The sequence below is a fragment of the Anarhichas minor genome, unplaced genomic scaffold (genome assembly GCF_050575085.1).
Source record: "Anarhichas minor isolate MPS153535 unplaced genomic scaffold, ASM5057508v1 ptg000136l, whole genome shotgun sequence".
Taxonomy (NCBI): domain Eukaryota; kingdom Metazoa; phylum Chordata; class Actinopteri; order Perciformes; family Anarhichadidae; genus Anarhichas; species Anarhichas minor.
The window spans coordinates 1,511,818-1,538,506 of NW_027466582.1; the positions used below are offsets into that span (position 1 = coordinate 1,511,818).

Below are 26,689 nucleotides of genomic sequence, written 5' to 3' on the forward strand. Positions count from 1 at the left end.
TAGAGTCCCTTAAGTGTTTGAAAAGATTGACAGGCTTTATCATACGTGCAACAGGTAGTTCATACCGTCTCCTTATGAAAAACAGCTCAAATTATCGCCCACATTACAGTCTGATGATATTTAACAACACAAAAAAAAAAAGCAAACCAGTGTATTACTTCCTTTTTGTCCCTTGGAGCTAATGAGGTGAACCGTCTCCGGAGAGCAACAAATAAAACAAACTATTATCTACATTCTCCAGACAGCGTCTGACTGACTGTTGTGTGAATTACAAATTTAAACATGTGTCGTCGTGCTTCCTGTAAATTACACCATCACTCAAATTACATCAGAAACATTCACAAAGTAAGTGATCTCTCTAAAAGAACCAAACAACCTCAAAACATATTCGTTCATTGGATAAAATTCCCACTTTAGCAATTAATCTGTTCTTGTTGCAACACAATCATCATATTTCCCACTGACTTCAAAGTGGCAATCTCGAAGATTTTCAGTTCAATAAATGTCTTTTAAGTCCGTATCTATCTATGTAACACAATGCTGAGTGAGCCTATCAAAAGGTATTGCAACATGTATGCATTTGCAGTGTTATGCCTGTGGTGAAATGGACCTATGCACATAACAATAGCTTGTTAGTTTGTCATTTTGGACGCAGCCAAAGACTCCAGACTGCTAAACGATCACTTTGTTTTCACTCACACTTCTAAATCAACCAGGACGGACATCTTAAAGGATTGACACTTTAAACCTTGAAACTAATGATTTCATTCACAAAAACAAGCCCGATGGCATTCATTTACACCTTTTTAAAATCTTCACAAAGTCCATGAAAAGTAGTTTTAAAGCATTTACTCTGGAACTGCAGCTACTGCAGCAGCAGGTTCCTCATTTCCCTCCAGGGTTCAGAAACCTGGTTTTAAATCCCCTAAATCCTCCTCAGAGGAAGCTAGAAAACCAACAAATCACTGCGGTGTAAACAAGAGTTACATACGGTGTGATACAGAGCACACATGGAGCTGGTTTCACTCTGTTTTTACGCTGCTTGCTGGTGGACACGTGATATAGTGAGTTAATGAAGCAAACACAGTGAGTGTCACTCCACTAAGCACGTTGGTCTGACATTAACTTAACCTCATGTGTTCTATCAGCCTGGTCTCCTACAAAGTCACGTTCCCGTGCAACAAAGCTGCATCGTCAGCAACGTTGTATTCTCCCGAATTACGTTTGTATTCGATGTATCACAAATACGTTCAATCAAAGTCTTCGGAAGTCTGAGGTCAGGGTGGATGGATGAGTCCAACGTACTCATTTTAAAGTGAAGTAAACTAGTTCACGCAAACATTTATGAATGCTATGACATTTGTTGTATACAGTTCAGTGAGATTACATTAGATTATATTAGATTTAAGAACACAATTACAGCGCACAGCTGCAGCTGTTTGGTGTAATTGCTCTCTAACATTGCTAATATCAAGCAGCTGCCGAGCAGCTGATGATTCAGGGCCTCCAGACAGCAGAGCAGCCACCTACTGCTGCATGGAATAGGATTCATTTATCATAATAATAATTCCTCTATAAACAAAAGCACCTGAAGTCGACACCAACGCCAGGTGCGATTTTAAACAGCACACACATGCTGCAGGTTCCTTCTGTCAGATCTCATGAAACACGAGGACTCTTCACACGAACCTTTCTCAGGCCCGTTGACCTGAACCCTGCAGGGGCGACAGAAAGCGGCCCCAGGCCTTTCTTAACTTTATTCACACTTGGACTCATTAACTCCGAGTTTGGATCAAGCCTCAGGTTAAAATGTTCACGCTCCAAAATCAGTTCGCCAACAGCCAATTGAGGTTGCTTTGTTTCTAACACACCAGTGACTTTAAAGGTGCATTCAGAGTGAACACAAAGCGCGTTTTCTCGCTTTCTTGTGCGACCACAGATATCCCAAAGACGAACTCCTCGGGGGCTAGCCGTTGCTGTTAGCATGGTAGCGACGTTAGCATAACAGGAGCTCCAGTTCATGCAAGTCATGCAACTTGCAGGATGAGTGCAAATTTCTCGCTGGAGCGGAAGCTTTTTCAGATGTTCGCGCTGCACAGATTGAACTGTGTCCTTTGACTTTGCATGCATTTGCATCGCCTCTGAAATGAGCTTTGGGTTCAGTCTGAACACACCTTAAGACTTTCTGGGGGATAACACCCTTTTGGTTCTTTGTAGTCAAGTTCGGTAAGACAAAAAAGCTAATTTCCGATAATGCTCAGCAACAAGTTTCGCAGCGGCAACAAGGCAGCGTTGTTGCTCAGGTGCAAAACCAGAGCGAGTGAGGTAACTGAAAATATGACAAAGTATCCGGCTTTGTAAGTAAGCCGGTGACTAACAAGACATTTATCCGCTGTAGCAGACATCACAGCGTCTCTTTAGTTGGTCACATCGTCAAGTTGACCCGTGCAGCCTCCCCGTCTCTCGACATGTTAGATAACTGGTGGGCTGCAGAGGGCCGCAGGGTGAGCCCTAAAAACAGGAAATGAGTGCATTTTTGCACTTTCGGCTCCCTCGACTCAAAGCCGATGTGTTTTTTTATTGGGTTTTTGCTTAGAAGCCTGAAATAAGGTTTTTTTTTGGTTAAAACAAGCGGAAGAGATTTTAACGATTTGTTCTATGATACAAAATATGTCAGTAAATGTCCCATTTTACGCGTCTTAATAAAAAAGGCAGTTGCTAACAAGCGTCTGAATGAGACGACTAAACGTCCTCACTAGAACACTAGTCCTCCTTTAGCTTAGCGGTGGAGACGTCATGTGACCGTGGTGGAGCTCCTCTATAGCCTAATGTTAGCTTTTTACTTCTGCTGATCTTACTTTCGCTTCAAAAACTCTTAAAGGTGGTGTTCTTTGTGACGATCTTAAAGAACAAAACATGTAAGTATCATAAACGTTTGTTTGACACAGAGATTAATTTCTGCAATAATCCAAAATCCAATAGAAGAAATCTCATTGGCTTTTTGTGGAGGGAACGAGCGCGATGCTAACTTCCTGTTGGACTACAAGAATATGTCGTCCCTGCAGCTCTCTATTTATTTACCTCAACTTCAAACAGTTTGAGATCCGTCTGATCAAACAGGCAGAAATATGACGCCATTGATTCAACAAACCGCACTTCATTCAGACGAACAAAGCTGATTTGTCATCCACAATTTGCAGGTCAAGATTTGCATGGGAAAAAGAGATGAAACGCCAATCATACAAAAAAAAATATCAGCATTCAAATCATGAATTATTAGTGGTATTTGATGAGGGGACCATGTACTGCATGTAAGCGTTAACCTAAGCCATTAGTTCTGCCTCTTTAAAGTCAAATGGACATTTAAATTTGCAACTTATGAACGAGTCAGTGTCTGGAAATGAAAACCAAAGCATGTCTTACAAACGTGTCCGGCAGGTTCATACTGTGAGATGAGCTCACCTTCCTCTTCGCTGCTGCCTGATATTAGGTCTTGTAGAAGAAGATAATTCCTCATCATCATTCCTCAACAACATTTGCCATGTTGAGACTCACTATCAGAGACGGGGAGGCCGCTTGGATCAAAATGTGGGAGCTCCTGGGATCATTTGACCCTCCAAACGATTGCATGCTAATCTGTTGCAGATGCAGCAAAACACACCTTGTTACGGTTCGCAGGAAATAAAAGACAGAAGCCGTCGATCGCAGCTCTTATTGTGAAATATGCAGGAAGCCCCTTCAAGTAATATTTAATCCCATTCAAATAAAAATACTAAACTATTCTGTTTCTCTAATTTCTTTAATCCTGATCTATTTTCCGTTAACATCTGATGCAAAACACTATCTCAGTTTGCACTTTATTATTAGGTTTGTTCGTGCATTATCGGTTTTGTTTCTCGCTGTGCATAACTGAAATGCCTTTAAGTATAAAAACAAATATAGGGAATAATAGAAAGCTTATGTTAAACCCGACTGCAGAAGTAAAAGGTGTGTACCTTTATTTACGCCTAAAGTACAAATACAAGTACAATATACTTTATGAGTTACCACATAAATGCTTCCTTGTTTGGATTTTGGCGATATAATATTTGATCTGAGCAAGGCATGGCAGTAAAGCATCAGCTGATAGGAAGATTGGGAATCATCAGCAGGAACCCCAGGAGCTCAACCACACGGAGAGGAAATAAATACATGAATAAATTAAAAGAGAAAATAGTTCCGTCCACTCTTATCTGTCTGTGGTTTCTCCTTCAGAATTGAAGGACTCCACAGATTTTTAAAAAAAGCATCTCCTCCTGCTGGACTGGGAGACGCAGCGCTTGTCAGATATGAGGAGAGACTTCAGGTTATTGCCCCGACGCCCTCGCTGCTCTCTGCTGCTGCTCCAACATGGACCTGATCGCCGGGGTCATCATGGCGGGGGACATGGCCGGGGTGAAAGGTCGCAAGGGGTACTGTGCCTTTTTACCAGGGACGTAAATGCACTGGAAGTATCTCTGACCTGTGAAGACGAGAAGGATGGGAAGGTGATCGGTAACGGGACGGTTTTAAACACAATCAGTAAAGAAATGGGGTGACGTTTGGTGCTCATTGTAACTCCTTTATATCCCGTTGGCTAGTTTACTTTGCATCATATTCTATAAGATCCTGTGAGAACCACGTCTCTCTAAAAAGTCCTGTTTTCCTGCTTATTTAGCTGAAGAAGTAGGAGAATGTTCTCAACACATAAAGGAACACAAGGACAACAGTTTCTAAAAATGATGAAATCTCAGCAACTCTTACTTGGTTTCTTCTTTTCCGTCGTGTCGTCATCAATCTGGGTTTCCTCTGTAAGGAATGTGATAAACACACAGTGTTATATATTGTCGGTGTGTGTGAGTGTGAGTCTGTGTGAGCGAGAGAGAAGACAAAGGATGACGTGCATGTAAATAGAAAAGAGAGAGAATAAAGGTTTCACTCAAACAAGCTGTTCTTTTGAATCCATGAGCTCTTTCACTCTCCTGTTAAAGTCCAGCTGAAAACAAAATCTAATGTTTCTATAAATCCACATCCTTCATATTAGTAATAAACATTTAAATGTAATTTTTCGTCCTCTGTTTTGACATTCCTCCATCGGCATAAATGTGTGAGTTTACCAGCTGGAACAGCGATATCGTTACACATTTAAATGTCACAGTGAGGAGAAATGCAATTTCAGTTTGACTTTAACTGTCAAATGAAATTCTTTCAAACGCTCTGCATGGGACCTTTTTCTATAAACTTTAGTCATTTTCTTTAAAACAGACAACTTGAATATTGGTTGGTAGTGTGTATAAAGTAGTTGCATCTCAAAGATGGAACCCTAATCCCCCCAGAAAGCAGCAAATGAAACCTATGAGTTTTACATTAACCAGAGAAATCAAAGCACTTTTGATCAGAAAGAGGAAATACTGTGTCAGACGTTAATATCAGGCCGGTGAAGAGTCACTCGGGGCTGTGGGGGAGTGTTGATTCTCCACTGGATGACTCAATAAGAACAGGACACTAATAACGCAATTTAATGGGTTTTGCTTCATGGATTTAATCAATCCGATTAATTGTTGCTGTATTCATCAAAGGCCATAATCTCCTCCGATGACTCGAGGCGGCTCAAAAAGGCCGCTAATCTCGTCTCAATCAGCTCGTCTCATTCAATTCTAATCACTTACGTCGTTAATGTCATGAAAGCAAAGTCGTATTGAGTCAACCAGAGGAGAGATGGTGGAAGTTAAGTGAATACCTTAAGCTTTACAGGAAGCTCTTTTTCCATTCTCTATGAACAACAAGCATAAAGTATACAACATGTGAACAAATGCTTCTTTAAGTCACCGTCTGCAGGTGAATTATATACGTATATACGCTCCTCATTGTTTCCACTCAGCTGATTCATTTACAATTAGTCGACCACGGATTTATATTCCTTTATTCCATATTTATTTCTGATATATTTTATCCCTATTTTCTAACTTTTTCGAACTATTTTATGTTTTAGCTTCTCTTCTTTTTTTACGACTGCTTCTGTTTGATGATAAATAACTTGAAACTGAAAGTATTAAATATATAAATATATAAAGGACTATGTAACAAAAAATGTAAATTATGTGCATAATGATACAATATATCACACAAGTATGAAAAAAAGAATAAATGCAGTACTAATGGAAGTATTGCACAGTTGAATTACTGTACAAGTATTGATTTTCCTGCCCTGCAGTAACACCTTTCCCATCACCTGATCTTGCCCCGCCCACCCGCACACCTGTTTCCCATTTCCCTCATCAGCCTTGCAGCATAAATTCCGGCCCATTTTCGCTCATTCCACGTCAGATTGTGTAGTATACGTACACGCTGGCGTTTGCACTGCATCCCTGATCCCGTTTCCAACACGTTTGTTTGGTTCTTTGACTAAAGTAAATGTGAACTTTTATCTTGAACACTAAGTTTTGTGGCAACACTTTAACCCGACTGGGGTCTAATTAAAAACACCTTTGTTATGCCGGGTTCAGACAACACAATTTCAGACTGATGCACGCTAGATGACTTTATTTTGTGTAGTGGACGATGAAGAGACGAGCGTGTTTTGCCTTCTCATGTTGGTTGTGACAAATCCCATGACATGTCCTGTGACATTAACCAATAGGAGCACAGAGCGCTCGGCAACTGCTAGGAACAGTCACATCGGATATTTCTTCTTTCTTTAGGCTTTTCCTTTTCTGATTTTTATATTTATGATTTATGACAATCCGATAATATGACACGGTAATTATTTTAACAGACAGTGTAGTCTGAACCCAACATAAGTGTGGCGGCCTTTCACATCTTTTTGGAGAAACATAATACTGAAAAAAAGATCTTTACTGTCCATGCTAATCATTTGTTTTCCAAAAACATTTGTTGTGCCATCTGAAGCGTAACTTCTGTGTAAATAACGTTCGTACTCACTAGCTGCTGACGGTTGTTTGTCTTCATCTAAAATGTGAGAGAGGAGAGAAGAAGAGAGGAACTGATCAAACATCCACATCACGCATTACATTCACTCTCTAGTTGTGGATCCATACCTTCAGCCTCTTTGACAGATTTCTTTTCAGCCTTCTCAGCTTTGCCTGCGAGAGGAGAGACGAGCCTTATTACGTCCTGCCAAGAGAATGTGTGTAGTTGTGCTGTACATTTAATATTCTTGTGGTATAGTTCTCCTCTCAGAGTAATGCTGCTCGGCATGTCCCTAATTGGAACTTTATCATGCAGAAAACAGCCCATTTAATTTCATAATCTGTGACTATATTTCAAAGAAGTGTGATTTGTCCTTAAACGATGTAGAGGTGGAGTTAGTGGTGTTAAGTGACGTTACTGAAGTACGGAAGTTACGTGGCGAATAAGTCAAAGTGGCATTGCTTAAATATGGAGGTTACGTGACAGATAAGTCAACTTTTGGCCGATAATAACTACGGAAGTGGCTCAGCTTAAGTACGAAGTTGCGTGGCGAATAAGTCAAAGTGACGTTACTTAAGTACGGAAGTTACGTGACAAATAAATCAACGTTGACTTCTGGTTTCACGCGGGACACAAACAGTTGTCTCCTGGGTGAAAGTCCGGTGTTGCTTACTTTTCTTGTTCGCCAATAATTGTGATCTTGTTTTGGCTGGAATAAAATCAAAATTCATGTTTCAGAATGAGAGTCCTGCTCTGCCCCGCAGGCCAGTGAAACCCCAAAGCATCATTTGTGTTGGAGAAAGTAACAGTGAGCAGTGTTACCTGCTTCAGACGGAGATCGGGCAGGTTTCTCCTCCTTTGCCTGAGATGTTACGTTATCCCTCCGTACAGCTTCTAGTCTTGTTCTCAGTCTGATTGGCTCTGGATGCAGTTCTGGATCTGGTTCTGACAAATCAATACCTAGATTTAAATGTACGCTTGAAACAAATTCTGGTTTAGCATCTGTATAAGATAATGCAAGCGAGAAATTGGTAAAATGTCATGTTAGTGAACTGGTGCATGTTCACAATCGTACCGCTCTTTGCTGCAGAAGCCTTGACTTTGCTCCTGACGGGTGACGCTTCTGAGAGAAGCAAAAACAATCATTTTCCAATCATCTTTCCTGTCGCTGACAAGACTGATGATTGACTTTCCTGCTAATTGATGCAGATCTAAGTGTGTCGTCACCTGTCTTCTCAGAGGCAGATTTCTTCTTCTGTCGCGCAGCTGCAGGCTCTGAAATAATGAGGAAAGAGTTGTGATTAGTGGCCTGAATCATGTTGTGTTCTTAGTGAAATATTAGCTGCACCTTCACATGTAGGAGCCGGGGGATCAGTTTTCATATAACTTAAGATTGTTCATACTTTCTGTGACACCCTCTTAATGATGTTTTACCTTTCTTATCAGCTGCAGCAGGTTTGCTTTTCTCGTTTACAGCTGGCTCTGTAATTCACATTATGATGATTATTTCTCAGTCTTCTCGTAAACTAATATTCTATCTTTTTAAGGAACTTATTTTTTCTTGTTTTGTTTAGTTTATGTGAGGTGGAAACTTTATATTCTACCAACATGTTCATTACCTTTCTTATCAGCTGCAGCAGGTTTGGTTTTCTCTTTGACAGCCGGCTCTGTGAAAACAAATGCAACTGACTTAAAGATATAAAATACAAAATCTTAAAGCCAATTTCACATCGTTTATGTGAAGTAGAAACTGTATATTCTACTATCATGTTACCTTTCTTAGCCACTGCAGCAGGTTTGGTTTTCTCTGTTCTTACTGCTGGCTCTGTGAAATAAATAAAAATGTGCAGTGTGTGTGTAGTATTCTAATTATGATTTAATTTGTGGTCTTAAATGACAAAACAACCACGACCATGCTTCTCTCTTTTTATTGCATTTGTTAAAGATGAATGAAAGAGAAGATTCCTCAAGATAACCACGGTTCAGTTTAAAGTGGAATCACCTTTCTTTGCAGCAGCAGCTTTGCTTTTGTCAATCGAAGCGGCCGCATCTAGATTTGGAAAATGTTTGGTTGAATTACGTTGGTATTACACCGGAGTGTGTGATTGTGTCTGCGTATTTACTGCAGAGCGCAGCTCAAACTGCCGTCTGTATTATTCGTAACAACACTCGAGCCTTTTTGAAAACAGCAAATGACTGCGCCGTAAACACAAATTACCTTTCTTTGTCTTCTCTCTGGCTGCTGCTGGCTCTGAGGGGATAATCGGAGGGGAAGGGCCATGCAGAGTTAATTTTGCATAATGAATGCATCCATACAGCACATTGTGTCATTGTACATCACTGCTTAATGCTGCAGCTGTAGTTATTTACTGAGAATCCTCGACACTGAGTGGATCTGGAGACGCACACGTTTACCTTTTTCTGAATCAGCAGCCTTGGTTTTCTTTGCAGCTGGAAAATATTACGTATTGATTATTGTTCACAGCGTTAATTCAGAGAAAAGGAATCACGTGTGTGAGTTCAACAACAAGTTACCTTTCTTGGTGGAGGCCGCCTTCACTTGTTCCTCAACGGTCTCTGGTTCTTTAAGAGAGAAGACTTTGTTGATTTGAATTAAAAATGAACATGAACTATTTCTATACCTTGTGCAGATCAGTCTGCATCTTAGGTATTTCTTAAACCATTTTCTTAATAACTGAATATAAAATGATAAAGGTTTTATATGTCTTTGAGTGACACACACAGACCTTTCAGAAGACTGTATACGAGGTAATAGTTCAGCCATATCGACTGAAAGGTTTGAATCTGCAGGTGCTGAATAAGAAGAATAAAGTGAGTCGTCTCCTCTCACCCTGGACTGGAGCCTCGGTCAGCTGAGCTTCAGCAGCTGGAGTCTGGATCTCCGGCTGAACGGGAGCCTCTTGCTCCGTGGCTTCTGGCTGGGCCGGTTCACCTGGTGGGACTGGCTGTACCGGCTCCGCGTGAGGCTGCATCACCGGCTGCATCGGTGGATACGGTTGGTACTGCGCGTAGATCGGCTGCATCGGCTGCATCGGCTGCTGCTGGTAAAGAGGCGGCAGCGGTCCGGGATGGACGGGGTGAGCGGTCAGAACAGGAGCAGAGGGAGCTGAAAAAAAATAATGCATGATGTGCTTTTATTTTCCAGAAGAAGAGACTGGAAAATGAAAGTAAAGAGTCTTTTACTGATATTATACACTTACAGTTAATATAACAACATAAATACCTGACATGGTCGGAGGAGGGTACGGGTTGTCTGTGACAATGTGATGAACTGGAAGATAAATGTATATTTTGAAGCAGGTCGTAGCTTTAAGATCAGCTGTTTGCTTCCCCTGTGTGATAACTTTACTTACCGTACCAGCCAGGTGGGGCCGGGCAGTAGACCGGTGCCGGTCTGCAAGGGCCAACTGAAACAGAGCAAAGAAAGTAGATGTAGGTTTGCATACTCGTGTCCCTCCAGAATAAAACATGAAAATAAATATCATTATATATATTTTATTTATATTTGTATTGAAACTTTAAAAACCTTTTTGAATTAATAATGAAATCAATTGTATTTTACCTTCTTGTCCAGATTCTGTGACTTCTTCTTGTTTTTTGGTCTCTGTCAAGGAAGAAATGACAAGATGAAGAAAACAACAACAACTGTTATTATTATCTCCACCAGGAGATTATGTGTTCGGTCTTTTGTGTGCGTGCATGCTTGCGTGAGTGTCCACGGCTAATCTCACATGCTACCGGACCCATCAGCCTAATATCTCTTGTGCTCATTTATAACGGCACGCTCAGGGACGTGTGTGTGTGTGTGTGTGTGTGTGTGTGTGTGTGTGTGTGTGTGTGTGTGTGTGTGTGTGTGTGTGTGTGTGTGTGTGTGTGTGTGTGTGTGTGTGTGTGTGTGTGTGTGTGTGTGTGTGTGTGTGTGTGTGTGTGTGTGTGTGTGTGTGTGTGTGTGTGTTAGAGGTGCAGTAGATCATAGAACTCACGATTCAGAACGTATCACGGTTTTGAGTGACAGATCGGATCGGCACAAAAAAGGAAGCAAATACAACTTCCCGTTTTTTTTGCTGCCAATACCAATTGCCGATCATTGATGATCCATATTGGTTAATACGGATCATTGTTGTTGTTTTGTTTTTGTTGTAGCAGCTGGTCTAAAAGGCTCCGGACTATTTTTATCCACCACCGACCCAATCAACCGCTCTGACGTCAGTGTGAACCATTAAACATTATAAATGTTATCCTTTAACATTGTTATAGTCATCCATAGTGGTTATTTTCATAAAAATCCCTGATTTTTATTGATTAAAAAGAGATCTTGGAGTAAACAGTCGTATGTATGTGTGTACTGTACGTCCTGGGAGATGGATCCCTTTCTGCAGAGTTTTTCTTACCTGGATCGAGGGTCTTAGGACTCTCTGAGGCTTGTGATTTGCGAGATTGGGCTGAAAAATAAAACAGTAGTCTTGACAAAGTCTATATCTACAGTACAATACTTTGACTCTTATCACAGAATGAGTGCAAATGTGACTTAATAGTGGTTAATTCATCCACTTACTTTTTTTGGGAGTCTTGGTCGGAGTCTTTTCCACTCTCTTGGCTTTTTATTGGAATTTAAAAGAGAAAACATCCCATTAATTGAAATTGTGACAGAAATAGTTGCTTCTTTGCAGGTTTCTTAGACGTCAACGTCAATTTAAAAGAACACTTTAACATTTTGGGGAATGCCTTTTCTGGCAGAGAGTTATATGAGAAGATTGATGCCGCTCTCATTTCTGTACAATAAAATATGAAGCTAGCTTAGCTTAGCATAATGACTGGAAACAGGGGAAAACAGCTAGCCTGGCTCCGTCCAGAGGTTACAAGATCCAGCTGCCAGCACCTCTAAAGCTCACTAGTAAGCATGCTGTATCTTGTTTGTTTGATCTGTCTTCTGGCTGTAGCCTTACATTTATACCCGTAGTAAGTGAGAGTACCTCTGAAAGGAGGAGGAAGTCTCCTGATCCTCCTGACTGGCTCCAGAACTGAAATTCTGGGCAGAGCTGTATGCAACAACATGCACACGATTAATTCATCACATCACAGTGAGACCCAGGATTGCACCAAAGAGACAAAGGTGGAGTAAAGACGATGTGTTCAGCGTTACCTTTCCTTTTTGGCTTTTCGACGGTCTTCACAGCTTCGCGATCTTAAAATTAAATAAAAATAGAATTACAAATGGATACTTGGAAAATTAAAGGATCTTTATACTTATAAAGTATAGTAATACTTGTATAGTAATGCTCCGTCACAGTTATCATTAGCTTCGACTGTAGGTTTACGGTAAATTAATGGCGACTAGTTGCATTACACTCACAGCAAGTTACTGTGAAATGTTACAGTACATTATAGTAAAATGACATCTATATACTGTGACTTCACAGTCAGTTATGGCGTCAAAATACTCTGATAAAGCAGTATGTTGCTGTAGTATTACAGCATTGAACTGTGATTTTACAGAAGAAGTACCCATCAGATTATTAAAGCAGTATGCTGTAGAATGACAGTATAGTAATCAAACAATGCCTCACACAGTTCAAACTCAAATTCCCTGTAATAGTCCCTCTCACATTGATTGCACAATACGATTCTGAATACAACGTATTTGGAGTTTTGTGTGTTGGCTTCAATAAGAATCCCTTCAGTCATAAATACCTTTTCTCCTGCTCAGAGCTGAAACTCTCCTCAGAGCGTCTGAAAACACAAACATGAGATCAGACTTAAAACGACCAACTGCAGCGATGTGCTTCTGCAACAGGCAGACCGTGAGACTTCAGTTAATTATGCACCTTAAGATAATTATTAGTTTGTATAACAAGAGATGTTGTGTTTAAATATGTAAATGAGACTTTATCTAATGGTAACTTTTGGTGAATTTTAAAGATGCAAAAGTAGGAAAACAAACACCTAAATGTGTGTTTTGGATGTTTTTCCTTCCACTAGTCTTAGACCCAAATCTTCGAATTGACCAGTGCATGAAAAACACTGTTGTTGCCTAAAAACAAAGATGTACATTACAGGAGTGTCTCAAACCTTTTTTGTCCTCGGTCTTGCTGGCGGACTCTTTGGCCTTTGCAGAGTTCATACAGGGACACACTGAAACCACAGCGCACACAGGTGACGTGACAGTGGAGGTAAATGTGACGTAAAAGCTCCGATTGTCTCGGCTCTCTGACCTGCTGGTTCTGTCTTTGGTGCTTCTTCCTCCGGCTCCGGCACGGGTTTGATCACGTCCACCGTGGCCTTCTCCTCGCCGTCGTCGTCTTCATCCTCCTCCTCTTCGTCTTCAGGCTCGTCGACAGCTTTCTTTAGTTCAGCTGTCGGCTCCTCGTGCTCCCGCTCGTCATCGTCCTCCTCGTGAGCGGCAGGATGACTGGTGACTGAGGGTGAAGGCAGCAGCGTTAGTTTAGTATTAGTATGAAACAAACATAAATGAAAAATGATGTCATGGCATTTTGTGACCGGAAACTTGGGTAATAAGTTTGGTGTAATGGAGATAAGTGTGCCCATGTTTTGATCTTTAAATCAAATTAAAATAAAGAAAATGTATGCAAAATGATATTGTTTTTTATTTCATTTTATATTATTTTATTTGCACCAATTTGAGGATTGTGGGTTTATTTATTGGACTGTAGACTGAAGCTGCAGAATGAAACCTCAAAAGCATTTATTTATTAAACGTTTAATTAGCTAAATTATGTCTAAAATACAGAAAGGCTACAGAACTAAACAGAATAAAACAAGGTGTAATGCATGACAGTGCATAAAACAAATGTGTTTGACAAATGTATATTCCACTTTCCAGCTTTTAACAAATATTATTTTGCATTGTAACTGTTTTACTGCTACTAAATTGAAGAAAAATGTGAATTTTATTATTATTATTGACTTTATAGCTTTTTTTATTGTTATTTTCGATGTCTTTAGAACATAGCAGGTAATAATGGATGTGTGATTCTCACCAGTTGTTTGTGCTTCAGCCTCCTCAGCCTCCTCTTCATCCGCAGCCTGTTTGGCGTCCTCATCCTCGTCTTCGTCCTGGTCTGCCTCAGTCTTCACTGCCTCCTCCTGGACACTGAACGCTGCTGCAGTGGCAGCTACAGATACACAGTGTGAAGTCATTAACTACAGAGCCAGTGAACTCAAATTACTTTTATATGTATTGTGATGTACGGGGCAACGTGCTGGGATAGGGAAGGTCTTAATATGTTTTCTTTGGCAAGTGACCATGTTATAAGCGGTATAGTGCCCTTCAAGGTGTCGATAATAACATTATAATTAATCCTGATGCAATATCAATATAATAGGCTTTAAATTAACATATATATACTTTAATAATATTATTACTGCTGTTATTGTGAATACATTTTTTATTTGATTTAAAAAGGCACCGTAACAGTAGAATAAAAAGACATTATGTATCTTATACACTACTCATCCACACTTACTCTCCTTTTCTATAATATATTATTGCTTTGATATATAATTAATATTGATACATCATCGACTTGGAAGGATATTTCAGCTGTTCACATTATCTTTGTTTGATGTCTATAAAGTTAATTTGAATGGACACCTGCCAGCCAATCAGAAACAAGGATTTTCTTTGGCTATAAAGTCTTATGAAATGAGTAAAAAAATAAAAAGTAATCAATAGTACTGGACTCTACCTGCTAGCAAGACTTCATCAACATCATCATCATCGTCCTCTTCATCATCATCCTCACGACCCAAGGACTCAGATATGACTTCTTCATCATCATCATCATCATCATCATCATCATCGTCTTTTTCAGCGTCAACAAATGTTTCTTTTTCGTCTTCTTGGTCTAAGTTGAACTCAAATGAGCTGGTATCGATATCTTCATCATCTTTATCCTCATCATCGTCGGTTGTGTCATAGATGTCTTCACTGAAGACAGTCTCTTCATCTGTTTGAAGAGCAACGTCGTCGTCATCATCTTCATCGCCCAAGACTCCGCTGTCTGTGCTCTCAAAGGGAGGGAGTTCCTCCTCCTCTTCCTCCTCCTTGTCATCATCATCGTCGTCATCGATGTCTTCTTCGATGACATCATCGGGTTTGTCGTCATCATCTTTGTTCAGGTCGAAGTCGAGGTCTTCGTCGCTGAGGTCACTGTCCTCCTCATCATCTTCATCGTCTGCGAAGTGCTCAGAGGAGGCGACGGAGAAGTCCTCGTCTGATAGGTCCAGATCATCATCATCCTCCTCATCTTCGGCAACTTTGATGTCCTCGTCTAGGTCTTCTTCATCATCATCATCAATGTCATCATCATCCTCCGCAACAGGTAAAGGAGGAAGACCTTCTTCTTCAGCTAGTTTATGATCTTCATCATCTTCATCATCCTCACTGGCTGCAAGAACAGGAGGAAGATCAAGCTCCAGGTCGTCATCGCTGTCTTCTGCAATGACGTCGTCGCTATCAGATGTTGCGACACCCTCAGCTAATTTGTCGTCTTCATCGTCTTCATCGTCGTCTTCGTCCCTCTCGTCGTCCTCCTCACTGGAGAGAAGTGCAGATCCGCTGACTTCTGAGGTGTCAGTGAACGCATCGTCACTGGTATCGTCTTCGTCGTGTTCGTCTTCATCTTTTTCGTCATCTTCAACGGGCAGGGCTACGTCTTCGTCACTGTCTTTGACTTCAACAGGAGCGTCAGACTCGGAATCAGGAGACACCGCCGACTCTTCATCCTCAGAAGTGGAGATAGGTTCTGGAGAATCTTCATCATCTTCATCATCATCATCATCCTCAGCATCAGCGGCTGCAGGTTCAGACTCTTCAACATCATCTTCATCAGCAGCATCTGTTTGCTCTTCCTCTTCCTCATCATCATCATCATCTTTGTCAGCGTCAGCCTCTTTCACTTCATCTTCATCATCATCTTCTTCTTCATCAATTTCAGCTGCAGCTGCTTCTGGTTCCTGCTCTTCTTCCTCGTCTTCATCCTCATCTTTCTCCACCTCAGCAGCTACCTCCAACTCCTCTTCTTCCTCCTCCTCTTCCTCAGCAGCTGCTTCAAATCCCTCTTCCTCTCTTAACCCTTCTTCTTCTTCTCCCTCCTCCTCCTCCTCCTCCTCCTCTTCTGCCTTCACCTCCTCCTCCTCTTCATCTGCAGCTGTTTCAACTCCCTCTTCCTCTCTTGACCCTTCTTCTTCTCCCTCCTCCTCCTCCTCCTCCTCCTCCTCCTCTTCAAATTCATCTGCCTCTTCCTCCTCTTCCTCCTCCTCGTCTACAGCTTCTGCTCCCTCCTCTTCTTCTTCATATTCTTCCTCCTCCTCCTCCTCCACTCCTTCCTCCTCCTCCTCTTTGTCAGCTTCTTCCTCATAATATTCTTTATACTCCTCATCATACTCCTCTTCATACTCCTCTTCATAGTCATCCTCATCCTCCTCCTCATCCTCCTCTAGTTCTTCCTCCTCTTCTGCATTCTCTCCCTCCTCCTCCTCCTCCTCTTCCTCCCCTGCAGCCTCCCCTCCTTCTCCTTCGTCATCTCCCACCTCTTCTTCGTCCTCCTCCACAACTTCAATCACTTGCATTCCTATAACTGTAAGAAACAACAGATTACCCTGAAGCAAGGAGGGGCATGAATGAGCAACTTAAATGTTACTCATCAATATGTATAGTTCGGTAAGCAATGAAGTAATAACTACTGAAGTAATAAATATGCATCAGTTGTAGAGCAACTAACTAAGTGTATTGTACAGCCTCATCACACAACATAATGAGTTAACTTAAAGTTGCAGGAACTGATTTTAGTTCGCAATATTAAGAAATTTATATTACTTTAGTGATTTGGAACATTTTCAGAAGTTACAGAGCAACATGATCATTCATTTTGAATCATGTTTGTGTCAACCTGACGCATTTAAATCCAATATTCTCTTAGTTCTGTTTTTGGTGTGAAATATCTGTCACTTTAGCTGCTAAATGCTCAACTATGTCCCCCGGCTGGTCTCTAACTGTGTCTGGCTGCTGTTTGCTGCTGAGCAAGTATAGTTTTACAGCTTTTTTCCAGCTAAACAATGAGCTTAAACTCACTATAAAGCGCCGTAACACCGAGCTGCAGAATCGGGTAAAGTAATCTCTGAAGATGCTAATACTTAGCTTGTAAAGTTAGGTTTGAAAAGGAAACTAGCATCCGATCACCCTATCACGGTGAACACATTGAGAAGGTTCCCCGTTCTTCTCGTCTGTAAACAATCACGCTCAAACCAGAGGGGCATACCTTTACTTCGAGAGGGTAGAAATTCTCCTAGAACACAGAAAGAGAAATGTTAATCAGCAACTAAACCAAACTGCACATTAAACAGGATCGAGCATGTTACTGTTTGGATGCTAATTCACATCAAATACAGCTTTAATAGAAGTTTATTAGCTCAGTGGAAGCAGTTAGTGAGAAACAGACAAGCTTCTTATCAGACGGGTTATTAGGGCAGCAGAACAATGAACACCTTTAAATATTGCTAGTGTTGTGATTCACTGCCGTCTTTACTGTTACAAGGGTGAGGGACAGGATTGATTGTATCCACACGTTCATGGAAAAATAATAATCATAAAATACCTTTTGCTTTCTTAATCTTCACCTCCCCTTCCTCCTCCTCCTCCTCCTCCTCCAACCATGTTGAATCTTTGAGATCGTTCATACATCAAGTCAGCATGAAACTCCATCATAACAATGCCCCCCAGTCCCTCAGCCACACGTGTTTTCTATCTCTATGCCTATGAAGGCAGACGATTCCTGCAGTGGCATCATTATCCATCTTTAGGATTCTCACCCATTGATTTCAGTTTATTAGATAATATTCACCACCCCTAAGGCCTCTACACATCGGCATTATGACGAATAAACAACACGAAAATGCAAAATTTGCAACTGTTGCAGCATTTTTATGATGGAAGGTTCGAATAGATTTGTGCAGGCAGAGGATATGTCTAGGGCTTTTATTGTGAAAGTTAAGAATTGTAAAGGTTGAAAGGATTAATAAAGTTTGCTGTAATGGTTTGTTGCTCTACACAATATAGTGGACATTTTGAATATGTCCCTTCCGCACAACGCAGTTAGTTGATGCCTTTATTTTCGCTGTGAGAAAGCTCAGAAAAATCAACCTTTTTTTGAAATAAATGAGACAAAACAATATTGACAAGAAAAAAACCGCCCCCCTGGTGTGTAAAGGCCTTTACAAATGAAAAATATTGCCTGATGAAGTCAAGTGAGTTTTTGTAGTACATGTGCGGTTATGAATTGCATTAAAGCAACAGAATCCCTTTTGTGAGATGTTTGTTTGAGATGCATTTGCTAAAACAATGTAAAGAACAGCACATGTAATGCAGCGCAGCATGTACACGACATTCACAGCGGCGAGCGAGGCTGCAGCACAACGATGACTGCAACAGGAAATGCATCAAGACGTTGCATCAGTACAAACCTTTTTTTCTCACCGCGTAGAGATTTCCTAGGAAAGAGGAGCGGAGTCAAATCAAGTCCAAGTCATCATTTGATCAAAATGTTTTTGTGCTTTTCTGAGCTTTATGAGATGCGTGCACTGTTTTGTTTCTCAACCATGTGTGCGTTGACTGTACCTTCATCTTCTTCAGGAGCAACCAGGTTGATGACAAATTTTAACATCACACTGATCATGTTTGTCGATTCCTCCACGGCATCGTTCACCGCCTTCATGGGGTCCGAGCCGATCTTGCTGAGGCCTCCTGGTGAAGCAGGGACACGAATACAGTCATCTAGTTGGATGGAAGTTGTTTTTTCAAACCAAATCCAAACGCATCCAGTTTCAGTAACAGTTTCTGTGCTCTTGCTCAAACATCTCCTCAATGCAGACGTTCATCTGCATTGAGGAGATGTCAGAAAACATCAGCTCTATAGCAAAGGGTTAAACTGTGGGGGGGGGGATACAGGAGCTGAATCTGGATTTCTGGAATTGATCAATATTCTGTTGGGAACAAGCATCACCCACCTTCCAGTTTAACCACAGCAAAGGCCTTATACTGTACATCACATACTGCTGTGCAAAAAGCATTTGAAAAAATCCCATTGACCCTCTTTCATCAAGTTATTACTCATGGCTTCTTATCTGATTCTTCTCATCACATTTACATTTTTAATTTAGCTTCATACTCAACAGACCGGGAGTCTCCCAGTGCTTAGATATAAACTGATGAAGGACCGGTGCTCCCGGTGCAAACACTTTAGAAACGTGGTTCCTTTTCAATCAGGGCAGTTAAACAGATCTGAACCACTGGAGAAAACTAAATATTGTTCTCCTTATTAAAGACATTAAGTAATGCATATTATCTCTGTCTCCAATGCATTGTTCATCAATTAACTTACAGAGAATACTTTTGCATATTTCAACGTTTTCCGAGCCCTGACTGCAACCAGATCCACACAAGAAGCCATCAGGCAAAATAAACGATGTAGAAAAAGAAGATGTAGCAGTCAAATGCCTTTTAAAGGCAGAGACTTCAGATGAGATTGATTTATTATATTTTGGTAAATCAAGCTCACCTGAAGCAAATGAAAAACATCAATATTTGTTCTACACAAACTAAACTACAAACTGTTCAAAACATTTTGTACATCTGGAATATAATACTGTCAGTATCAGACAGAGATGCAGAAGCTTGCACTGTGCTCTGTGCTCTGTTTAGGAGCTTCTAGCATTGATGGCTAATATTAGCAGTCGATGTGAGATCGTTAGTAGTTTTTATCAGCGCCTTTAGAGAAAGCTTCCGCTCTGAGGAGGAGGTTAGTAGCAGATAAGGTGCCTTGCCTCGACGGCCTGAATCCTTTAAAACCTTCCTGACGACAGGAGGTGGCCGACCTGGTTGGATGAGAAACACAGCGGCAATAAGCAAAGACATTGAGCAGAGTGAAGCAAAGAGAGGATTTCCATGATGGTGGTGATGAAGATGATGAAGGTGATGATAAGGATGTACTGACGCCTGTGACATCGTTACATGAATTTAAATCAATACTGTCAGAAAGAACAAAAGAGAAGTTGATATTTCTATTGATATCAACCGATTTGTCGTCCTTTGTTTCAAGGTGAAATTGTGAATATGAATGATATTTTATTCGCAATATTGTAGTCTAAGTTCTACGTTTTGGTTTTGCTACGTTATTCAGGTTTCTAGTTTACAGTAAGAATCATAATTTAGGGAATGAAGGAGGAATAAAGTCCGATGTTGATGTTAAGGTTAGAAGATTGAGTGGAGGTGAACACAACAGAAATGAATGAAGTTTTAATGTTGTGAGGAGAAATGGAACCAATGCTTGCACCTTAGTAATGCCGCTGTTACATATGAACAAGTGAAATGATTAGTTCTTATCTACAGGGTACTTCAATGTGCTGTACAAAAACATTAAGATAGATAGAGAGCACACAAAGGAAGAAAGAGAAAGACACAAAAGACAACATTCATGATAAGACAAAATATAACAATTTATAAAAACGTTTCTCCTTTTTGTGAATGAAAGGGAGTCTTTCTTGCACAACAACTGTGCAGGTGTGATAGTCATTAAATGCTCTACTAGAATCCACTTGTAGCTTTGCTGGTATAAAAATGTATGTTTATGAGATCGACCCGAGAGTTTATATTTTAACAATTCACACCTGTTTCTGAGACGGAGGAGCTGAGAGTCCACAATCACCAGAAGTGCAAATGACCAGCAGACACCTGTCCTCACCTGAAACGGTCTTGTAGTCCATCAGGTCGAACATGATGACAAAAACACAAGACCATGTAATGATTAGAGCCAGGACCAAGATCCAGGCTAGTGGGGAGCTGAAGGTAGAGTGGAGATCATCCGTAAACGTCTTCTTGGGCCCTCGTGCAGCGTCTACATTCTTGCTGTCGATGACCATGGTGGTGGTCGATGACCGTGCTGAGGAGCCAAGAAACTGTGATCAGATACAGTGCAAGAAATATGACCATCAATGGAACAGTTTTTATTTCTTATTCCCTAAATATTCTACATGCTCAACACACTACTTCACATTAATATGCCTACATTGACACAAATGAACACTGAGAGCTGTGTGCCATCATGTGTACTAGAAGTAGAAAAGGTACTCAGACTTTGTACTTGAGCAATAGTAACTTGTGTTGTTATTACAGCCAAACGGGAACCAGTGCAATCTGCTTTGTTTCTGTAGTACGAGACGACAAGTGAACCTGTAGCACTGATAATGGATTAGCTTAAACTCAGTCACACTGTGGCTGCTACAGTGCTGTCACTGTGTGGTTGTGTTAGTGACGCTCAGGCCACCTGTCCACTCTCTTCACCTCCCTGCTGGCAGCGACTGAAGGTTTCTCCATTACTGCTGACTCAAGCAGCTCGGCCGCATTCTAAACACACACACGCACACACACGCACACACACACACACACCTCTGTCTAACCTCATTACTCTGCATGACTCCCAACAGGTCAGTTCATATACGAGTGATGACGACATGTAAAACCTCCCGGTGGCTACAGTGGGACGGTTGGCGTGGCGGTAAAAAGTATCATGTTTCTCTTACATTTCAATAGTTATCATGCGAGCTAACCAATGCTAACAAACAATCAAGCTGACACTACCCATCAACAATGTACCCTTGGCCATGTTATTAACTCATACACTCTACACAAACTACACAAAAACCTATAGAGATTGCAGTCCCATTGCTTTCGACTTTTGAGGAGGAAGAAGTTTATTTCTAACAATAGTCACAACCGATGTGAGGCTTCCTTGTTGTGGAGGCTGATAGCTCAAGCAGGACGTTTCAGTAGTTGTGAGTCCTCACTTCTCTATTCAGGTTTCTGCACGGAAGTTCATGAAAATCAGCATCAGTCATCAGACCCAAACCACAGTTTGTGACTAAGAATGCTGACTGGTCAATCCATCCAAGACTTCGGTCACTGACAACATATCTTGATCAGATTTTCAGTTTTGTCATGTTTAACTGTATTAAGGTGAAAATAAGCTCTCCGATCCCTCTTCTAATGATACAGCAATAAACGACTGAAACCTTCACACCATGGCTTCCACTCACCCTTTGACCTTTCCTCAGGTGCCCCTATCAGGCCAAAAATATCAAAATCTTAATAACCAGATTGTCATAAAATGTACTCGTATTGACCACTTTTTGGAGGTTAACACTGAGCATTAAAGCATGAATAATGTGTTCATCTTTCCATTCATTTTAATACCTTTGTTAAAAGCCCAACTCTAAATGGTTGTGACCAGCCGTCCATGTACGATTCCTCCTTTTATGGCCGACCTGTCTCCACACTGTGGATGACATTTCTGTTGTTACTCTGGGTATCCATGACAGCTCAGCTCAGAGCAGTCATTAGGAGCTCGTGGTTGCCTGATCAGTCAGAAAACAGGGGAGTGCAGTCATAACATTTCCTTAACGAGTGCACGGAGCGCAGCCGAGAGACCGCAACGATCCGGCTGGTTGAGTACGGTGTTATAATCAGGTCAGGTTTCCATGTCTCCAACGAGCATAGGGGTTGTGCATTTGCTGTAATGTTAGTGTTGACACTGCACACTGTCCATTTATAGCATTTAGGATGCAATAATGAGTATGAGGAAATGGATTACAGGACTGCAGACATCCCATCCTTGATATAAAGCAATACAGAAAAAGAATCACAAAGCCTCGGCCCATTATTTGTAATCTATACAAAAATGTGCACAAATACAAAATAGATGGAATTGGGAAACAAATGTTAGTTTTCCACATTCTTCCACGAGACTTCTTCTATTTTACAGTCACACATTTATATTGTATCTGCCTCACAAACATAAACTCACTTCCCCAAGTATTTCCATAGCAGACACTTTGTAAACAAACTGTCATAACTCCCATGATTACTCTTCAACACACTTGCTGCCAAAAACTACATGAGCAACTATATATTCAATACCTTTTGAACTTTTTGAATAGTCTTTTAAATGGAAATGCATGGTAGTATCAGCGCATTTAATATTTACAAGATATGATACGTTTTCTTTCTTGTAGGGAAGCCAAGTGCAATTTCCCAATAAGTTCTTATTGTCTGTTATCATGAGACACAAAATGAATTAACTTGAGTCCCAAAATATCAGGTTCTGTTATCTTCACTTAACTGATTGGACTTAATTACCTCAAGATGCCAAATTGTTCTCATGTGTTTTTAAGCACAAAAATCTGAGATTCAATAATAATGTTATTTCTAACAGGAAGATGAGATTCCATATGTTACAGCCTGCAGGAGTCAGTCCTCATCAAGAGTGAGGAGAAACCCTATAGAGGAAGACACCAACAGTTCTAGAGAATAAAGCACGCACCACGTGTCTTATTCAGTCTTAATAAATTAACATTAACACCATAAGAGCATCATTTATTAGCGTGGAAGTTCATTCTTGACTCATTCTCTCAACTCACTAACTTTCTCCGGAGCTTTTTAACCAAATGTCTTCATCAGCGACAGGAGTTTGTTTTAAATTCCAGAGAAGCAACTTGAACTTGTGTCATCATATTTAATCTTGAGAAAACGCAGTGAATACGTTACATTACATATGTTGTGAACACAATAAAACAGTCTTCGCTCGAGGATAATCACCATCTCGTTATCTTATTCTAAGAGGCCTGCAGCACCCGCACAGTGTTATGCTTGCTAATCAGCTCTCTTGTCAGGTTTGAAGGTGGGCAGACCAGTGCTGAGGTCATCAAACAACATTTACATGAGAATACATTTAATAACTTGTGCGCACATTTATTTATTCACGAGGGACTGTTCATATTAATCAACATTTCAGTTTCTACCAGAATGTAAACGTGCGAGAGTCAGATCATAAGCGTAAAACTATCAAAATTGAATAAATTTGTCTTTTGTACTTATAACTTATAATTTATAATAATGTACTATAATTTTCATGTGCGCACAAAATAAAGAACTTGTTCCCACAAGATGATAACTTATTCCGACTAGATTATAAATTGTTCCCTCGTGACAATAACTTCTTTCTACAATATAATGAACTCAATATAATGAATTAATGTGATGGACATGTTTCACTATCTTCATGCTAACTCCAAACCCACATGCTACAACAGGTAGCTGTGTGAATGCTGCTCGGGGCACCACAAAGCCTGCAGCCCGGGGGCAGCCGTCCACATTTACCCCGACTGTGACTGATATCGGACCCTTAGGCCTCTGTGACACATGCACATTCAGAAGTTCAGTCCACATTCACGCACACACACATACACAGAGAGCAACTGTTCCAGTGCTAAAATCACAGTTTTAGAAGAAATAAACTGTCACTTTAAATGGTTCACTTTATTCTAAACTGTTTACTTTTTATCTTTCAATAACGTTCTTCCATAAATTAGATACTGACGCTCAAACACAAGGTGTTACTACTACCAGTCTCCCCGACCAATGCACATAAAACTGCTTCAGTTACTGGTTACATGTAACAAGAAGTACAGTGTTGATGCTGACTGACTGTAGATGTCACAGGGGTCTTAAAGCTGCATTACAAATAGCAGACAGATACATGATAGCGCCATATTTTTAGATACTTCCAATCATGAAATTCCCCTACACACAAAACATAGGACAAAACAAAACACGGTGAAAGAGCTTAATATATATACATTATGGCAGGCAGCCTTTGTGTAATAAGGTGTTGAAATGTAATAATGTACTTTACCTTCAACTGCTTCAGTCATAGTTACAGAACGGTAAATCCTTTGTGCAGATTAAGTCGCCATGAAGACAAATATTTATGGTAGATCCTCAACTCCTCTGCACGCTTTTTAATCCCAGTGTTTAATTCCAATCCAGAAACGTCTCGTGAACGACTGGTTATGCTGAAGTTATGCAGGAAAAAAAGAAAACCCAAACTGGTAACGCTACACCTCTTCTCCCATTCTCATTTGTCAAATCTGTGTTTTTCCAAAAGTCAGACGCTTCTCATGGGTCCAAAGGTGCCAGGTGGTCCGGAGAGCTGACTTCCGTCCCAGTGGATGAGGCCGGGGAGACGGACAGAGACCCAGTTAAGGTGGTCACTGTCTTTTGCCCTTTGCCTGGTTGGTGCTCCGGCTGTAGCTTTCCCCTCCCCTCTACCCGCTCCGACAGAATTAGACCGACCAGGGGGACAGACGGGCGATGGAAGGGAAACAGAGGAGAGAGAGCTTCAAGGTAACTTTATCCCACCAGCCAGGGTTGCTGCTGGAGTCACGTGATCACAGTGTGGACATTTGTTTCACACTGCTAAATGATCAATCGTATTGTTTCTTTGTTGTTGATTGGTCTGAAGAGAATCTAATTAGGTGCTGTTACATTCACGCCATGTTTCTGAGCCTCAGGCCCCGAGAGTTATTCTTAGAGCTGCTCGCTGGTATTCTGCTTTGCCTTTTTAGGCCAGAGGCGTGACCTTAACACCCCATCGCTCCCAGCTCCCCCCCTCTATGTTAACTAATCCCCCTCCTCCAGACTCCACCGCCCAGTGCAGAGCTGTCATCAAGTGGAGAGAGAGAGAGAGAGAGAGAGAGAGAGAGAGAGAGAGAGAGAGAGAGAGAGAGAGAGAGAGAGAGAGAGAGAGAGAGAGAGAGAGAGAGAGAGAGAGAGAGAGAGAGAGAGAGAGAGAGAGAGAGAGAGAGAGAGAGAGAGACTGAAGTGCAGGCAATATGCTCTTAAAGTTGAGTTTGAAGTGTCGTCGTGACACTACAAGTAGACAGGACTCAGATCAGTAAAAGTGCAAAGTGAACACAAAGTTAGAGTCGCTGTATGCTTCAAATGAACTAGGTCGTATGACCAACCACTGAAATCTACTTGTTACTATAAGACCTTTACCTCATTTTTGATAAGAATCCATATCAGAGATGTGACAAACGTACAGAGACAATCCACAATAACATGATTTAATCACTTTGATGGATATATTTTTATTCATTCTTTATGAAGGAACAACATATAATCTTTATCTTTAATAGCACAAAGCAGCAGCAAGCATTATTTTACTGAATGTTTTGTCCTTTTTGCCAATGCCTTTATCTTAATATTAAAACAATACTGAAACAAAATCATGTCGTGCGTGTTAGCAGCAGCCCTCTCAGACCTTCTTCTTCTTCTTCATCTCTTCAACAATGATGACAGTGATCACCATCACCACCACCATCACCACAACAACAACTGCCCAATATCCTGAAATAAAGGAAAACAATGAGTCATCCGGTGTCATTTACACCTCAATTACCGATATCAGTATCGGTGCATCTCAAGATCAAACACATTCAAATCAATCTCCGGATCAACCCAGTCATCTTAGCAACTTATTCAGAGGGGAAACAAATGTGACCGTACTCAAAATCCCTCACTGTATGATTTCAACCAGGAAATAGCCCTCCAAACTGAAGTGGTGGACTGTATAGTGGACCAGGTCACCATGACATCACCTATTGGTTTGTGGACTTTGGCTTTGAAGCCTCCAGTTCTGCATTTTTGTCTGACGCCATCTTGTTTTTTTGTAACCAGAAGTGACACGAGAGTTCAGTACAACTGAACGCTGATTAAGACATTTTTGTGTGAACAGAATGTTACAATTAAGTTGCATGAACTGAAAACACACAGTGAAAGGGTTAAAGCTTTTAAGACGGAAACACGGAC

General features: G+C 40.9%; 1 protein-coding gene across 1 annotated transcript; it reads right to left on the reverse strand.

The window, feature by feature from the left end:
* Positions 1 to 3,947: 3,947 nt before the first annotated feature.
* On the reverse strand, positions 3,948 to 25,791 carry LOC142941646 (uncharacterized). Its single transcript, XM_076083637.1, has 34 exons — positions 24,732 to 25,791; positions 20,727 to 20,924; positions 19,810 to 19,860; positions 18,605 to 18,730; positions 18,451 to 18,477; positions 17,250 to 17,276; positions 14,676 to 16,568; positions 13,968 to 14,102; positions 13,182 to 13,385; positions 13,039 to 13,101; positions 12,661 to 12,699; positions 12,113 to 12,154; positions 11,943 to 12,008; positions 11,525 to 11,566; positions 11,361 to 11,411; positions 10,532 to 10,573; positions 10,323 to 10,376; positions 10,193 to 10,240; positions 9,800 to 10,075; positions 9,484 to 9,531; positions 9,364 to 9,399; positions 9,167 to 9,199; positions 8,951 to 8,998; positions 8,723 to 8,773; positions 8,568 to 8,615; positions 8,383 to 8,430; positions 8,176 to 8,223; positions 8,024 to 8,071; positions 7,771 to 7,893; positions 7,622 to 7,657; positions 7,077 to 7,121; positions 6,961 to 6,987; positions 4,783 to 4,827; positions 3,948 to 4,501 (listed from the first exon to the last, which is right to left on the reverse strand). Exons 1-34 carry the CDS (start codon positions 24,748 to 24,750, stop codon positions 4,347 to 4,349), a joined length of 4,242 nt encoding a protein of 1,413 aa, XP_075939752.1. The 5' UTR covers positions 24,751 to 25,791; the 3' UTR covers positions 3,948 to 4,346.
* Positions 25,792 to 26,689: the final 898 nt, after the last annotated feature.